Raw genomic sequence first — 17,994 nt, forward strand, 5'->3', positions numbered from 1 at the left:
AGTCATATTCTAAATATATTGTTCACATAAAACAAACAACTACGTGAAATTATTTTATGAATTCATACTAAAAAATAGATAATTCTCACGAATCATGACTTATAGAAATAAACTTGAGTTAAGTCGAAGTTGAGGCAAGTGTTAAGTGGGATATGGGTTAAATGGATAATCTGATGGGTACCTAACTTAAATACTTAACTTGTTAAGGTGTCATCTGCTATTGCTATCAAAAAATATGAAACTAGAAATGAAAATTAAAAATTAAAAATACAAACTAAAATTTGAAAATTAATAGTTTGGTTAATATTTTTAAAACTAAAATATATTAAATCAACCAAAATTATAATTTATAAATATTATAATAAAGATAAAAACTATAATAATTATTATATTTCAAAATTTAATTTATAAGAACAATCTTATTGTATATGACAATTAAAATATAGTAATTTTTTTTTGTAATCACTTTAATTATTTTTATTTTTTAAAAATTTTATGTGCATTTTTTATTTTAATTATATTATATATATATATATATAATAATTTTATGTTAATAGTATGTATAAAATGAATGATCTAATTCAAAAAAATTATTTTTAATATTATAATATTTTGACAATAGGCTGTCAAAATAATTGAAAAACATAAATATAATTTTTAGCTTTTTCACAAACAATTGAAGACAATCAATAGAAATTAAAAACAGTAACGATACGAAACGAAAACTAAAATTGAAAACAGTAAAGATACGAAACGAGTCCCAAATACACGAGTTGGGTTCAAATTAACCCAATTATACACGAGTTATTGTGCCTCAAATACAAAATAATATAAGTATATAGATCATTTATGTTCGTAAACTTGTAACACAAAAATTTCCACTTATTTATGGAAAAGGTATAGTAGTTTGATACTTTGATTTGCAAAAGGTATAGCGAGGGCAACTTCTTAACTCAAATATGATTCTCGCACAGTTGTCTTCCCATTTAATATTGTCATTATCGTTTTTTATTTGTTCATTTTGCACCATTACCTTGATTTAACCAATAAAAATATAATTTAATATTTATAAATTACTAATAATTTAATTACTCCATACCTTTTGAGAACATTTTAAAATGCTAAATAAATAAATATATATATATATATATATACATAATTGAATCCATGTGGAGGGCATGCACTATTTTAAATGTGCCACGAACACAATCTTAAGAGATTTAATTTTTTGATAATCAATTAATTATGATAATTAGATCAAATACACGAGCCCTTTAATTATTTTAATATCATGCTCATCACGCGGGGCTGTTTTAAATGTGATGATTTTTTAATCATAATTGATTTGCACGCTGCTTTGATTAACGAATGATATTATAGTTTGTCAGAACAGAATTTTTTTGACCAATTATTAAAAGGATATAGTTTTTAAAAAATATTATCCTTGGATATATATATATGTCTAAGTCTGTTTTATCAAGATATATTTTATTAAATAATTGTCATTCTAAAAGGTTGTTAAATATTATAGTAACTTTTCATGTCTATAAAAAAGAAGTTTTAATGACATGTTCAATTTTTAATCATCAAATCAAAAATTATTTTTCCACCATTTTTTATTTAATTTCTTCTATAGTCAAATATGATATTTCTAAAAAAAATTTTGTGGAGAAACCTTCGTGTTTGTTGCTAGTAGATCTATGGTGATAATACTGTATCCTAAAAATGATTTGCATAATTTTCAACAGCAAATTCATTCGAATGTGAGCAAAAATCACCTTAAACATGATATATTCATGCTTCAAAGTAACATAAATTTCTTATTTTTGTTTTCCTTACTCTATGTTAGCCCCAATTAACAAAGCACACATTACATGTGTGTGTTTTACAGCGAGTTTTAAATTTTTATTTTTATTTTTTAGGATAAAAGGTGCTGATCTCCCCTAAGATTTTGCAAAAAGATACTAACCTTCCTTGGAAATTTCAAAAATTTCAAGGGCCTCTTATGAGATTTCAAAATTTTTAGGAACTATTGGGCTTTGTGGAGCCTAGTTGCATTCGATCTGGATGATGACCCGACTTTTCTTTAATGAGAGATTTCTACCATGTGCGCAGCATTTAAAACAATTGTTTTTTGGGTGATTAGGTTAAGCTGTCACACTTCGCGAGAGAGCGAGAGAGAGAGAGAGAGTATTGTATCGCCGCACTCTTTGTATTTGCTTCCTGATAATAGTGAAATCCCTACAACTCTGTGAATGTAGGTAAAATTATCGAACCACGTAAATACTGTCTTGTGCGTGTGATTGATTTTTCTTTGGCGTGTATTCTTTTTCTATTTTATTTCTCACGGGTTTCGGGAATTTGTTGTTAATTCTCAACAACTGGGGCCTAGGGCTAGGTTCGAGTGGGAGCAATGGTAGAGGAAGCAAGAAAGACGTCTGAAATAGAAAAGTTTGATGACACAAACTTTGGATTCTGGAGGATGCAAATCGAGGATTATCTCTATAGGAAGAAGTTGCATATGCAACTTCTAGGAGAAAAACCTGCTACTATGAATGACGAGGAATAGACTCTCCTTGACAGACAGGTACTGGAAGTTATTAGATTAACTCTGTCTAGGTCTGTTGCACATAATGTTGTGAAGGAAAAGACTACAGCAGATCTGATGAAGGTTTTGTCTAGTATGTATGAAAAACCGTCAGCAAATAACAAGGTACATCTGATGAAAAATTGTTTAATTTGAAGATGCCAGAGAATGCATCAGTAGCACAACATCTGAATAAGTTTAACACTATCACAAATCAATTGTTGTCTATAAAAATTGATTTTGATGATGAGATTCGTGCACTAATCGTTTTGGCTTCGTTACCAAACAATTGGGAGGCAATGAGGATGACAGTAAACAACTCTACTGGAAAAGAAAAACTGAAGTACGATGATATACGAGATTTAATTCTAGTTGAGGAGATTCATAAAAGAGATGCGGGTGAAACCACATGGTCTGGTTCTGCCCTAAACCTTGAGACAAGAGGCAGAGGTAATCGTCGAAATTCAGATCGGGGCATATCAAAATCCAGAAATTATAATCGGAACAGAAGTAAATCTAGATCTGGCCAAAAAGGACAATGTTGGAACTGTGGGAAAATGAGTCACTTTAGGAGACAATGCAAAAGTCTTAAGAAGAATAATGAGGATGATTATGCTAATGTTGTAACAGAAGAGGTACAGAATGCATTACTTCTTGCAGTAGACAGTCCACTTGATGATTGAGTTTTGGACTCAGAGCTTCATTTTATACCACTTGACACCATGATATCATACAAAACTATGTAGTAGGAGATTTTGGTATGGTGTATTTGGTTGATGGTACAACCTTGGATGTTGTGGGTATGGGAAACATCCAGATGTCGTTGCCCAGTGAGTCTGTTTGGTTGCTGGAGAAGGTACAACATATTCCTAACCTAAGAAGGAATCTGATTTCTATCGGACAACTTGATGATAAAGGGCATGTAATGTTGTTTACTGATGGTACTTGGAAGGTTACAAAGGGAGCCAGAGTATTTGCTTGTGGAAAGAAATCTGGTACTCTATACATGACCTCAACTCCAAGAGACACAATTGCATTTGCTGAAGCAAGTACTGATACAAGCTTATGGCACCGCAGACTTGGTCACATGAGTGAGAAAGGGATAAAGATGCTATTGTCAAAAGGAAAACTACCAGAATTGAAGTCCGTTGATTTTGACTTGTGTGAAAACTGCATCTTAAGAAAGCAAAAAAGGGTAAGTGTTGATTCTATGAGTCCAATTTTGTTTTGATAATGACAAATCACTTGGTATTTGTCTTGTGCATGCAATTGAGTTTTTTAACAGGATCATGATTTAAAATGCACGAATGGTAAGCATGATATGGAAGCCACAAGGAACCTAAAGTACATATTACTTGACTTAATCCATGGAACTAGAAGAGTAAAAGGATGAAGAACCAGACTTCAAGTTCAAGATCTTCAATAGGAATGGGTATTTAGAATTGAATGTATTTACATATGTCATATGATATAATTCAAAACTCAAATATACCCTAAACTGACCTTAGGACTCATGCATTTCATAAAAATTTCATTTACATTAGTTTTAGGTTGAATAAATTTTTAGAGGCAAATTTTAAAGGCCTCATCGATGAACCTCATGGCCTCGTCGACGAACGCATAAAGGCCACTCGGCGACGAATAGTTTGTTCTTGCCGAAGAAAAAATACCAAGAGGTCAAAATTTTCAAATAGTGCTCTCGTCGACAATCTCACATTCACATCGACGAACGAGTGTTGAGCACTCGTCAACGAACGTGTTCTATCGTAGACGAGCTCCTAGCGTAGAACGACACTTCAGCGGGGATACGCATAGAATTTTCTTAATTAAAATGATCCAACAGCTAGAATTTGACCCAGTGCCAAGAATACATGTTTAAATGCTCCCAAAACACTAGGAGAACATAACAAGACAAAGGGAGATCAATTTTAGCATACTTTGAGAGCCTTGAATACTTCTGCTAAGAATTTTTGCTTGCATTCCAAAGAATACACATCTGTCTGGGCATTCTCATCATCATGATCCAAGCGAATACACACAAGAAACCTATTTTTCCATAGTTATTTATTTGAAAAATCTTTTGGGAATAACATTCTAAAGATTGAATCCTTGTGATACTCAAAGTTACATCTTTATACAAAGAGTTTTACATTATTGGTGCAAAAAGTACTTGAAAAAAAAAAACTATTGTTTTAAATCTTTATAATATCCAAAAACATATCTTCATTCAAAGATTTAATTTTATAAATTATTTGATAGCAAGAACTTAGATTTATGTGTTATTCAAGACTATTTTTACAAGGGATCATATTTTATGTTCTTGCATAAAGTACTCTAAAATCAAACCCTAAAGTCTCCAAAGCATTTATTTATAAAAAATTATTTTTTTGGGAGATATTGATTAAAGGGTAGACTTGTGAAACATCTCATTCTTTATATAAAGATCATATCTTTACATACATATTTAGCTTCATGTTTTATCATATGATTATGTATTAGGAATTCTGTTGTACTCACTAGCTTGGTTAGAAGCACTTTTTTTTGCAGAAATTGTAATCTTTATATTGTATTCACGGTTTGGGCTGTGAACCGGGATTGAGGAGGAAGCTACGCCTCTTGTAAGCAGCAGACTATTAAGGGAAGTTCTGTCCCAATTAAAGGAGTAGGGATTTAGTAGAATCCTTGAATGGGTTGCTCAACACAAGGACATAGACCGGGGTAGGCCGAACCTCATAAAAATCATGTTTGCCTTCTCTCTTCTCTTAACTTTTTTTAATTTTCGCTTGCATTTAAAATATCTACTTATTGTGTATGTGTTGAACATTTGGTACATTTGTAAGTAATTGGGTAAAATTGTATGCATAATAAAGACACACATTATATTGATTAATTATGAAACATTGAGCGTGTTGTTAAGTAGCTTGCAAGTTTGTAATTGAAAGTTTTTAAAATTAGAACTTGAAGGACTTAATTTTTAAAATACCTAATTCAGCCCCCCTCTTGGGATAACACCTGAATTCACAGTGAGTTTCTTAAAAACTAGGACACCGAAGGCTGAAAAATTGGAATTAATGCACACAGATTTGTGGGGGGCCATCTCCCGTTGCATCCCTTGGAGGTTCAAGGCACTACATTACTTTCATTGATGACTCAACTAGAAAGGTATGAGTTTATTTTCTGAAAAATAAATCTGATGTATTTGAAACTTTTAAGAAGTGGAAGGTTATGGTTAAGACAGAGACATGTTTGAAAGTAAAGTGCTTGAGGCCGGACAATGGAGGAGAGTACATAGATGGAGGGTTCAAAGAGTATTGTGTTGCACATGGAATTAGAATGGAAAAGACCATTCATGGGACACCACAGCAAAATGGTGTGGCTGAGCGCATGAACAGAACTCTCAATGAGTATGCTAGGAGTATGAGGTTGCATGTTGGACTACCAAAAACTTTATGGGCTGATGCTTTTAGTACTATAGCTTACCTGATAAATCGAAGACCTTTAATTCCCATGGAGTTTAGACTTCCTAAAGAGGTTTGGAGCGATAAAGAGGTAAAGTTTTCTCACTTAAAAGTTTTTGGATGTGTTTCTTATGTTTATATTGATTCTAATGCTCGTAGTAAACTCGATACAAAGTCTAAAATATGTTATTTCATTGGCTATGGTGATGAGAAATTTGGCTATCGGTTTTAGGATGAACAAAACAGGAAAATCATCAAAAGTAGAAATATGATATTTAATGAACTAGTTATGTACAAGGACATGTCAACTGTAGTGTCATATGTCACAGAGATAAATCAGAAGAAATCTGAGTTTGTTAACTTAGATGAGTTGACTGAAAGTACTGTCCAGGAAATGGGTGAAGAGGATAAGGAGAATGTAGGATCATGGGTAAATCAGAGTACACCTGTAGCTGTGGTTCGTAGATCTTGCAAGACCATTAGACCTCCACAACATCATTCACCTACTCTAAATTATCTCCTATTAACTGATGGTGGTGAGCTAGAGTGCTATGATGAAGCCTTGTAGGATGAAAATTCAAGCAAGTGAGAGTTAGCCATGAAGGATGAGATGAATTCCTTGTTGGGGAATCATACATGGGAACTGATTGAATTGCCAAGAGGGAAGAAGGCTTTGCACAAAAAGTGGATATACAAAATAAAGAATGAGCATGATGGTAGCAAACGTTACAAAACTAGATTAGTTGTCAAAGGGTTCCAGCAGAAAGAGGGCATTAACTTCATAGAAATATTTTCTCCAGTTGTGAAGATGTCGACAATTACTGATACTAGGAATGGTGGCTACAAAAAATCCACATCTTGAGCAGTTAGATGTGAAAACGACATTCCTTCATGGTGACTTGGAGGAAGAAATCTACATGATTCAATCAGAAGGGTTAATTATCCAAGGACAAGAGAATTTAGTCTGCAAACTGAGAAAGAGCTAGCTTGTATGGTCTAAAACAAGCTCCAAGATAGTGGTATAAGAAATTTGACAATTTTATGCATAAAATTGGTTTCAAGAGATGTGAAACTGATCATTGTTGTTATGTTAAGTTCTTTGACAATTCTTACATATTTTATTGTTATATGTAGATGATATGCTCATTGCAGGGTTTAGCATTGAGGAGATTAATAATCTGAAGAAGCAATTGTCAAAACAGTTTGCAATGAAGGATTTAGGAGCTGCAAAGCAAATCCTTGGAATGAGAATCATTGGAGATAAGGCTAATGGTACATTGAAGCTTTCATAGTTAGAGTATGTGAAGAAAATTCTTAATAGGTTCAACATGAATGAAGCTAAACCAGTGAACACACCCTTAGGTAGTCATTCCAAACTAAGCAAAGAACGGTCATTGAAGATAGAAGAAGAAAGGGACCATATGAGCAAGGTGCCCTATGCCTCAGCTATTGGCAACTTGATGTATTCTATGGTGTGTATAAGGCCACACATTGCACATGCAGTGGGAGTTGTGAGCAAATTCATGAGTAGGCCAGGAAAGCAGCATTGGGAGGCAGTCAAGTGGATTCTGAGATATATAAGGGCTTCATCAGATACATGTCTTTGCTTCACAGGTACAAGTTTGAAACTGTAGGGTTATATAGACGCTGATTTTGCTGGTGATAATGATAGTAGAAAGAGTACTACTGAGTTTGTATTTACTCTATGTGGTACAACTATATCTTGGGCTTCAAATTTGCAAAAGATTGTTACTTTGTCTACTACAGAAGTCGAGTATGTTGCAGCAACTGAAGTTGGAAAGGAGATGATTTAGCTATATGGTTTCTTAGACGAATTGGTTAAGAAGCAGAAGATGGGCATTCTACATAATGACAGTCAGAGTGCAATTTTTCTTGCTAAAAAATATCACTTTATCCGTTACCTTATTGAAGATAAGCTAGTAATACTTGGGAAGATCTGTGGATCTAAGAACCCGATAAACATGTTGACAAAGGGTGTCACTATTGAGAAGCTAAAGCTGTGTGTAACTTTAGTTGGTCTTCTAGTTTGAGGACAGGAGGATGAGTTGCAGGGATGAGTGATTGATCATTTAGAGGATTGCGGTTGATATTGGTGATTGAACTAGTCTCCAAGTGGGAGATTTGTTGGGCTTTATGGAGCCTAATTGTGTTCGATCTAGATGATGACCCAACTTTTCTTTAATGAGAGATTTCTATCCTAAGGCTTAGTCCATGGAGTGAAGGATTGGGTCGAAAAAACTTTGGGTCCATTTTGCAGCCCATTCGGAACCCTATGTGTAGCATATAAGACGATTATTTTTTGGGTGATTAGGCTAAGCCATCACACTTCGCGAGAGAGCAAGAGAGAGAGTATTGTACAACCGCACTCTTTATATTTTCTTCATGATAATAGTGAAATCCCTGCAACTTCATGGACGTAGGCAAAATTGCTGAACCACTTAAATACTGTCTTGTGCGTGTGATTGATTTTTCTTTGACGTGTATTCTTTCTCTATTTTGTTTCTCACAAGTTTCGAGAATTTGTTGTTAATTCCCAATAAGAACCTCCTGTAACCTTTGTCAAAAAGATGCAAAAATTTTTCTTTATATTTTACAAAAAGGCAAGTCTTTCGAAGGGAAGTTTTTATTTTTTGACAGACCTTAAACTAGAGAAGTTTATAACATTCTTAAAACCTTAGGGAAGGTCAATGAAAATTTTGAAATCTCAGGAGAGGTTCCTATCTTTTTGCCAAATCTTAGGGAAGGTAAGTATTTTTTGCCATTAGAAAAATAATGCAAGAATTATGTAAGTTATGGCTAAATTATGATGTTATGGTGGTAGCTCTATTATAAATTTTTTGAACCCTTGAGAATTTTATATTGCTAGCTTTATTTTCATTTAATTTACTAGAAATTTTTAGTGTAAAAGATACTAACCTCCCCTAAGGTTTAGCAAAAACACATTGATCTCCCTTAAAATTTCAAAAGTTTCATAAATCTCCCTTAAAGCGAGGCCTGTGACACTTTAAAAACCTCAAGTGAGGTCAATAAAAAAATTTTAAAACCTCAGGGTAGGTCCTTGTATTTAAACCAAAATTTAGGGAACGAGACTCTCTTTTGCTCAAATTATTGTCATCACCAAGTACTAATCAATTAATTTAAGAGTAAAAAACACTAACCTTCCTTGAAATTTGACAAAAAAATGTTGACCACACCTAAGGGGTCAAAAATCCCAAAGACCTCTCATGAGGTTTCAAGAATTGTAGAAACATCACTTGTATTTTGCAAAAGGACAAGTTTTTTTAGCAGAGATTTGTGTCTTTTTGACAAATCTCAAGAGAAGTTTGTAATTTTTTTGAAACCTAAAGAGAGAAGTCAATGTTCTCATGCCCTTAATTTAAAGGTAAACATTATTAAATTCTAAAAATCTTAAATTTGAAGAGCAAATCAATTCAAGTCATAAAAAATGAGTGTTAAGTAATTAAACAAGGATAAGCTAATCATCAATCCAACTCAGGTTGTAGATAGCAGTGATAATCATTGACTAATCAAATGTCATTTAACATATAAAGTTTGAATTATTAAAAATTAATTATTAATTAATTAACCAGTTAGCCGCCAACACACCTCGTAATTTACATGCGTGTATATTTTTGTTACGTGCTCCCATGTTCTCCCTTTGAACTCTTATTAACTTATTCTATTAATTACTATGGAGACGAGCACACCAGACGCCTGAGCCTATAAAAGGGTGCGGGGAGGGACGGGCTCTTGATATTAACAAAGCCTGAAGGAAGGAACCAAAAACAACAGCTTACCGAGCAAGATGTGTCAAGGTATGCACCTTCAACTCAAAGTCGATGTATGGCGCTCACGTTATTTTTTTTCAAAAGAGAAAAATTGGATATGATGAAATACCATTTTATGTGTTAATGGTTGGCATGCATGCAGAAAGAGATGATCGACGGGCAAAGGCAAACCTTTTGGAGGAGGCTCCATCTCTTAACGGGTCTAAGCCCGAGCCCGCTAAGGAGGAGGAGGAGGAGGAGGAGTTTGACCCGAGTGCCCCGCCTCCGTTCCGGATATCCGAGATCCGAGCCGCCATACCAAAGCACTGCTGGGTCAAGGATCCGTGGAAGTCCCTCAGCTATGTGGGCAGGGACATTACCGTCATTCTAATCTTGGGTGCGGTGGCTGCGTACGTCGACAGCTGGTACTTCTGGCCCATCTATTGGGCCGCCCAAGGCACCATGTTTTGGGCCGTCTTTCTTCTCGGACATGATTGGTAATTAATTAATTAATTGATTTTTTATAAACATATAAATTGAATTTTGAATTTTTAGTCTTAAAATTAGATTAATATGAATTATAATAAAATTGTGTACTAAATTTTATCTAAATTTAATGTCTGAAATTAAAATTTTAAATATCGGATAAAAATATTCAAATTACAATATATCTTAATTAGTTAGATGCATTATGTGCATAACATTGTTTAATTAATTAATTAATTATTTTTTCGTTAATTTTGTAGTGGGCATGGAAGCTTTTCAAACAACACATTTCTGAATAATGTGTTAGGGCACATCGTGCATACATCAATTCTTGTACCTTACCATGGATGGTAAGTTATTAATTAATAATTTTTATTTCTTAATTTAAGATTATGTAAATTTAAATAATATTTATATAAAACTATATTGTGTTAAGTAATATTAATTAATTGCAGGAGAATCAGTCACAAAAATCACCATCAGAATCATGCAAACATAGAAAAAGATGAATCATGGGTGCCGGTATGTTAAATTGAAATTTTTATTTCAAAATTATAATATCATAATTAATTGTGAACTAATTAATTCAATCATTAATTGTCTCTTAATTAGGTCCCCAAAAAGGTATATGAGAATTTGGACCCGTTCACTCGATTTTTAAGATTTACGACACCCTTCGCCCTCCTTGTGTTTCCAACCTATCTGGTGAGACTCTCTATACTCCTTAAATAATTAATTAATTATCATAAACTAAGTATAATTTTTAAATTAAGTGTGTCTAATCAAATAATTTGGTCCTTAATTAATTAATTAATATTACAGTGGTATGGGGGTTTGGGTCACTCCCGATCTCATTTCAACCCTTATAGCAAGTTGTTCAAGCCCAATGAGCGAAAAGACGTCATCGTTTCAACAACGTGTTGGACTGTGATGGTGGCTCTGCTTGCGTGGGCTTCCTATACGCTAGGTCTTGTCCAAGTATTCAAGTTCTACGGTGTTCCTTACTTGGTAAGTATGTTTGATATTTGTTTACTTTTTATTAAATATCAAATTTTAGATTGATTTTTATTTATTTATAATAATTGTAGTTGACATTCTTTACAATTTTTAAAAATAATGGTTTAGTTCAATTTTAAATATTATGGATTTATTGAATTTAAATTAAATACTTTTTCACTATAAATATTTTAAAAAAATATTAATTTACTAATTTACACATAATTTCAGTCCCTTTTTAATTTTAAACTCGTAGAAGAGAAAGAAATTTCATGATTAATTAAAATCAAACGATAATTAAAAAATTAGATTTTTATCTTAATTAATATATGAATATAAAATGCAGGTTTCTGTGATGTGGATTGACCTTGTTACATATTTACATCATCATGGTCACGAAGATGGTAAACTTCCATGGTATCGGGACAAGGTACGTATTTTTGCTGCATCAGCCTACTATCACATTAATCATATATTGTTTAGATCAGCATATTTAAAATATGACGTGATTATGAAATCGAATCAAATGATTATTTTTAAAACTATTTTTCTGGTGAATATATGTGATCATTTATGTTGTCGTGGATGGACAGGAATGGAGCTATACGAGGGGAGCTTTAACAACGACGGATCATGATTATGGATGGATTAATGACATTCATCACAACATAGGGACCCACGTCATTCACCATTTTTTCCCTCAAATTCCACACTATCATTTGGTTGAAGCGGTAAAAATATTTGCATCCTTACCCGATAACCCAAAATTTTATTATATTTTGATTATATGTCTTCGTGTGATATGAAAATTTTATTTTTTTTGGTTAATGTGGATGTTAATGTATGTTTGCGATTAGATACATTGAGCACAAAATAATATCATATTTGTCTTGGCGTACCAATAAACTTTTTTATTAGCAGACTGAATGTATATAATATTTTCTCCCGACCAAACTATTAAAGTAAAATCTAAAATATGATATTTGGAATTTTAAAGAAAATTTTATAAAAATTTCTATTCAAATTTACAACCCTAAATTTTAATATTATGTTTGGAATATAAATTTTGATTGTTGAGTTTGGAATCTTTTCTACACTTTTTTTTTTCTTTTTTAAAATATATATATTTCTTTATTATCCTATACGCATTCTAAAAATGACAATGAATATTTTTTATTTTAATTTATAAATAATTATGAAAATAAACACTCTATTTTCAATTTTCTCAACATTTGAATGAAAATTTTGAAAAATAATAAACATATAATTTTCAAATATTTTATATAAATTTAAAACACTTGAAAAATAAGATTATATTAATATCTAAAATTATATTTTAAAATTAATAAACTTCAAAATTTCAACAAAATTATATTTTTGTTTCAATTTATAAGGATTCAAGTGTGCTTGCTAACAAAACAAGAGCTCATTATTGGATTGGGCTTGGATTGCAGACAAAGGCAGCTAAACCCGTGCTGGGAAAGTATTACAGAGAGCCCAAGAAGTCAGGCCCATTTCCGTTTCACCTAATTGGGCTTTTGAGAAAGAGCCTCAATCGAGACCACTTCGTCAGCGACACCGGCGACATCTTGTACTATCAAACCGATCCTCACGTCCGCAAATTCTTCCGGCCCATCAAGCCCAATTGACTCTCCCTCCTGAAAGTTTGACCAAAACGGGAGGCATAATTGGAATATTGTTTAACCACCTCTTTTTTTTTTTTTTTTTTTGGAATTAGAAAAGATCATCCAATTGTTCTCACGGTTGGAATCAGACGGTGATGAGGCAGGTAGCTTTAAGTCAAAACATAGCATATGTTGTATTGGATCGCCCCCACCAACCCAACTACACTTACACCCTGTCTGGCGTCCCAGCTATTGATGTTGGGTTTAGATGTAGTGATTGAAAATAAATAAATAATTAAAATTTAAAAGTAAAATTAATTATAAGAAGGAAACAATATATCATTATGGGATGAATGAGTAAAGTTGGGGAGAAAAATATTGTTATAATTTTTTAAGAAAAATGTCTCATGGGATAAGAAAATCCATAAGTTACAATATGTTGATTTTCCTATCGCACATTAACATTTTTATACTAATGAGACTCATTAACTTAGAATAAAAATCTTAGTGCCAATGAACTAATTCGTACAAGATTATTCTTGTTTAGGGTTCCAATACACGATAGTTTTTTGTTTATATTATTTTTTTTTTGTTTTATATTAAAAGTTATTAACATTCACATAATTTTAAAATTTATAATTTTAAATTCAAACTTGTATGTGTAGCAAGTAAAGAGGTTAAATCTCATTTCCAATTCCCTTAATTAATTGTCTAGTGTAGAAAGAATTATTAATGAATTGTGTGCATTATGCACATTATTGTGTTTAATTAATTGATTAATTTTGCAGTGGGCATAGAAGCTTTTCAGTCGATGCGTCGATGAATAATGCGTTGGGGCATGTTCTGCATGCCTCAATTCTTATACCCTACCATGGATGTATTGGGAGGGATATCAACAAACACCTACAACGGAATAATTTTTCTCCCTATATGTACGCAAATATAGTGTATCTCTACTTTTATACGTGTTGAAAATAATAGAAAAAATAATCAATCATACCAAGTCCCAAGAACATAAGCAATTTTTTACATGGAAAACTTCCTCAGTGTGAGGAAGAACCACGAGACCTAATCTAATTGAAATCTCTACTATCAACCAAATAATGGGTACACAAGTCTTCTCTAATCGCAATTAGAGGTTACAAATATATCTTATCAAGATATCAACAATCTTGACAAATACAAAGAGAATTAGAGAAAATATACCAAAATCATGGTTACTGTTTATGGGCAAAAATCCAAACTTCCGATCTCAAAATACAATCTCCACCGTTCAGATTGTAGCTCATTGAGTCATGAACCTCTCTTCCAAATTTCAGCTCGATTGGACCACAGATGAAGCGGGATCAGTGTCTTGATGAAATTTGGGCAGAATGAGAAAAATCATGTTTTTCTCTCTTTCTTTTGAGAAGTATGACTCCTCCCTTCTCTCATCTCTTTTTATAACTTCCGTTATCACACTAAAGGGCTGGACTTTTAATAAAACCCACTTGAACTTTCCTCCACATGGAAGGAAATAATCCAACAGGATGGTATGTTATTAATTAATAAATTTCAATTTTCAATTTTTAATTTTTTTTTTTGTAAATTTAAATAATAATAGAGAAAGACGAGTTATGGGTTCTAGTAAATATATACTTAAAAATGTTATATTAAAGTTTTGATTATGTTTTGAAATTAAATTACCATAATTAGTTATTTAATAGTTAGTTCAATTATTGTCTAAAATTTAATTAAATATTAGGTGTCCAAAAAAGTATACGAGATTTTGGATTCGATAACCCGAATTTTGAGATTCTTGCCTTTCACGGTGCTCTATTTTCCTTATTATTTCGTGAGACCCGGCATCCTCTTTAAATAAAAATATCATAAATTAAGTTTAGTTCTTATGTTTAATTATATCTAATTAAATAGTTTGTATAATGCCCCGTACCCGTCAAGTGGGGCCCAAGGTGTTATGAGACCAATCAGGTGTCTTTGATACTATTCACGCAACAGAACTAATTAAACAACCTCAAACAAAAATACGAGAGCTCTATATACATATATATACAAATCCATAAAAGAGTATACCAAATCCTCCATATTACATAATCAGGAAAATTTTAACATAACACTGTATATAAACCTGTTCTTTTAATCACTCCTGACTAAATCCCGCCCCAGAGCTTTCTTAGCCCAATGTCTTGAAGGACCTGAAAAAAATAATAATTTACCGAGGTGAGACACCTCTCAATAAGGAAGAAAAAGTTATAAACAATGTGTGGTAGAGAGTTTAATACATACAAAAAATAATTATCTAGTAATCAATATCATAAAAGCTGAGAAGTCACATCACTAATAACAACACTATCATATGATATTATACACACAATCATAATTATTTTTATTGATAATTCCCGAGAATAGGGAAGGTTACCCGCCCATACAAGTAGCTTCCTTCTACTCTTGTACTAATACCAGGGCACTCACCTTACTCAGTAAGCCCTCGAGTTATGTATCCAAGTAAAGTCTCCGAGAATAAGGAAGGTTACCTGCTCATACAGGTAGCTTCCCTCTATTCTGGTATCACAGAAAATTACTAGGACACTTGCCTTTGCAAGCCCTCGGGTGGAGAATTCTACTTTACCATAAATACTTACGTAATTAAAGTTACTTGCATACAATGCTATCCATTTCACAAAGATCCACATATATATGCATATCACAACCAATCCACACAAGATACAAACATACTTCATTCACACCCATATAGGGTCCATTTCCACACAAAATATAACGTCGACACACGACTCACATCCACACAGGAAATATGGTCCACGTAGGACTATCAACGACACAAAATATATCGCCTACATAGGACTCTCATTCATACAAAACACACGGTCCACATAGGACTAACACCTTCACAGAATACATGGTCCACATAGGACTAACACTTTCACAGAATACATAGTCTACACAGGATTTGTCCACACAGGACTAACATCACACAGATTACACGGTCCACACACACAACCCTGTTCATAGTAAATTGATAAAACAAACCCCTCATTCCACTGCCAATGTTTTACCCCCTTAATATAAATGCCCATATAACGACCTCCTCATACCACTACCAACATTATATGGCGATTTATATTAGGTATGATATAACAACTTCCTCATATCACTACCAAAGCTATATTACAATTTACATAAACCATAGAACATTACACATTCATTTCATAACCAATCACCCAGGCATATCAACACATTTACTACATTATTCACAATCAAAAAATACTCACAGTTGAATTGTATTCACAACCAAACAGAATTTGCAACCCAATCAATAGCCACATGCGAACAACAGTCATAATCAAGCAGTACTCGCAATCATTTAATTTTGAAAGTTATTTTCATACCACACGAATTTTTCCTAAATACAATATACATTATTAAAATCATTTTTGTTCCAACAGTTTACCTATTCAAATAATTAAACCTAAATATATATAAATATATATATATATATAATTTTATACTCGAATTTAACCAGTTGAAATTAATTAAAAAGCTGCTATAATGTTTTCCCCTTACCTACTCTGGAATTTGCCTAAAATCGAACAAGAAACGAGACCCTATATTCCAAAAATCCAAACTTAATTAGTTTAATCTTAGGATATTTAACATGTATCATCTCCTAGGTTCGCACACTCCTAATACTTAATCTAATATTAAAAATACCTTACTTATCCTGGTTTTGGAGTGGTACCCAAGTAGTACTCCAAACTAAAAATCTACTCCGCCTATGTTACAGAGAATCTTTCTGGGAACCTCGTGGTAGTTTTTGATTGTCGAATCGGGCTAAATTCGGGTCGGATTCGAAGAAAATAAGTAGCAAAAACGAAACCCAAAGAGAGAAAATGAGAGAGAAGAGAGAAATTCACCGAAAAGAAGATCCAAGGCCTATTTATAACCAGTCCTTCATTGACGACACACGTGGGTTCATCGATGAAACTAAGAAGAACATTTGTCAACGAGGTCAAAATATTTGTCGACGAAGCGTTTAAAGACCTGAATTTTCCTTGCTCTCGGTAATTCCTCATTGACGAGACACGTGCGCTCGTTGACGAAACCCAGAAGGATGTTCGTCGACGAGGAGAACAAATTCGTCGACGAGTCCCTGCTTGATACTTTTTCTAAATTTCTTTTCCCTTTTCTTTTATTTTCCCCTTTTTACCTTTTATTTATTTTCATTTATTTTTCTGTGTTCGGGTTATTATAGTTTGGTCCTTAAGTTAACTAATTAATTAATTAATATTACAGTGGCATGGGGGTTGGGGTCATACCTGAACCCATTTCAACCCATATAGTAACTTGTTCATTTCAACGATGTGTTGGTTTGTAGTAGTGGCTTTACTTGAAGAGGAATAGGGGGATATTTGACAACCATATTATTGGGAAAAACAATAATACTCAAACTCCTTCTTTGTGTGAACCTATAGGAAACTATAAAATAGAGCAATATAAATGTGGAAAATATATATCCAAACACCACAAACACAAGACACAATTTTTACATGGAAAACCTTCTCAGTGTGAGAAAGGAAAAAACCACGGAACCATAGTCCACTCAAATAATTCTACTATTAACAATTACAAGAATAGATGAGTCTTCTCTAGTCTCAACTAGAGATATACAATTAGCAACTATCTTCAAGAAATAGAATTCTTTGGCTTAAATAAACTTCTACAAGAATTAAATAAAGATCCCATCAAAACAAAGGCTACTGTCCACAGACTGAAAAACAACACCAAATGTTCTGAATCCAATCTCCACCATTCACAATGAAGATTCAAGTGTACATATAATATGCTTATGAAAATACAAGCAAATATGTACACAAGTAAGGTCTAACAAGTGCACTCTCTAATGATATGAAATATGCTCAGCAAAGTAAGGGTGTTTAAATAGATTTAAACGCTAATAAGAAATTTTCTCCAAAAATATATTTTAATAAAAATCAGGAGAACCTAGGGTTTGTTTTCAAAGAAATTTTTGCACAAAA

General features: G+C 32.7%; 1 protein-coding gene across 1 annotated transcript; it reads left to right on the forward strand.

Moving 5' to 3' along the window:
* Positions 1-9,977: 9,977 nt before the first annotated feature.
* Positions 9,978-13,156, forward strand: LOC131147647 (omega-3 fatty acid desaturase, endoplasmic reticulum-like). Its single transcript, XM_058097158.1, has 8 exons — positions 9,978-10,330; positions 10,580-10,669; positions 10,775-10,841; positions 10,932-11,024; positions 11,142-11,327; positions 11,662-11,745; positions 11,909-12,046; positions 12,770-13,156. The coding sequence occupies exons 1-8, from the start codon at positions 9,978-9,980 to the stop codon at positions 12,962-12,964; spliced, it is 1,206 nt and encodes a 401-aa protein (XP_057953141.1). The 3' UTR covers positions 12,965-13,156.
* The last annotated feature ends 4,838 nt before the right edge of the window (positions 13,157-17,994 follow it).

Source organism: Malania oleifera, chromosome 2, assembly GCF_029873635.1.
Source record: "Malania oleifera isolate guangnan ecotype guangnan chromosome 2, ASM2987363v1, whole genome shotgun sequence".
NCBI classification, from domain to species: domain Eukaryota; kingdom Viridiplantae; phylum Streptophyta; class Magnoliopsida; order Santalales; family Ximeniaceae; genus Malania; species Malania oleifera.